The 315-nt window shown below is 38.1% G+C and overlaps 1 protein-coding gene across 1 annotated transcript in view; it reads left to right on the forward strand.

Annotated features, from left to right (window-relative positions):
- LOC119590794 (colorectal mutant cancer protein-like) overlaps positions 1-315 on the forward strand; it is a 157,596-nt gene that overhangs the window by 156,633 nt on the left and 648 nt on the right. The window contains exon 13 of the mRNA XM_037939507.1: positions 175-277. Coding sequence (XP_037795435.1) covers positions 175-277 — 103 coding nt within the window. The remainder of the gene's footprint in view (positions 1-174; positions 278-315) is intronic.

Below are 315 nucleotides of genomic sequence, written 5' to 3' on the forward strand. Positions count from 1 at the left end.
CCTTGGTTGATAAAATGTTCATTTCAACAACTTTAACTACGTGTAAGTATATATGTGCAAGGAGTATTGGCTTCCTATCCACATGGCTGGTGAAACTGGTAACTAAAAGATTAAGTAGTACAATATTTCTAATGAAAAATATATGTTTTGTAAGTCTTTATTCCCTTATTACAGAGCTCTACTAACGGCTGTTGATCGTCTAAAAAAGAAATATGCACTGAAGGTGAAGAGGATGGAGCAGCAGATGATGGGGATGGTTGACCGCCATGCTCACCAGGTACCCTTGGTTCGGCCTTCAGTTTGATTTATTGTGAT

The sequence above is a fragment of the Penaeus monodon genome, chromosome 27 (assembly GCF_015228065.2).
Source record: "Penaeus monodon isolate SGIC_2016 chromosome 27, NSTDA_Pmon_1, whole genome shotgun sequence".
NCBI lineage: Eukaryota > Metazoa > Arthropoda > Malacostraca > Decapoda > Penaeidae > Penaeus > Penaeus monodon.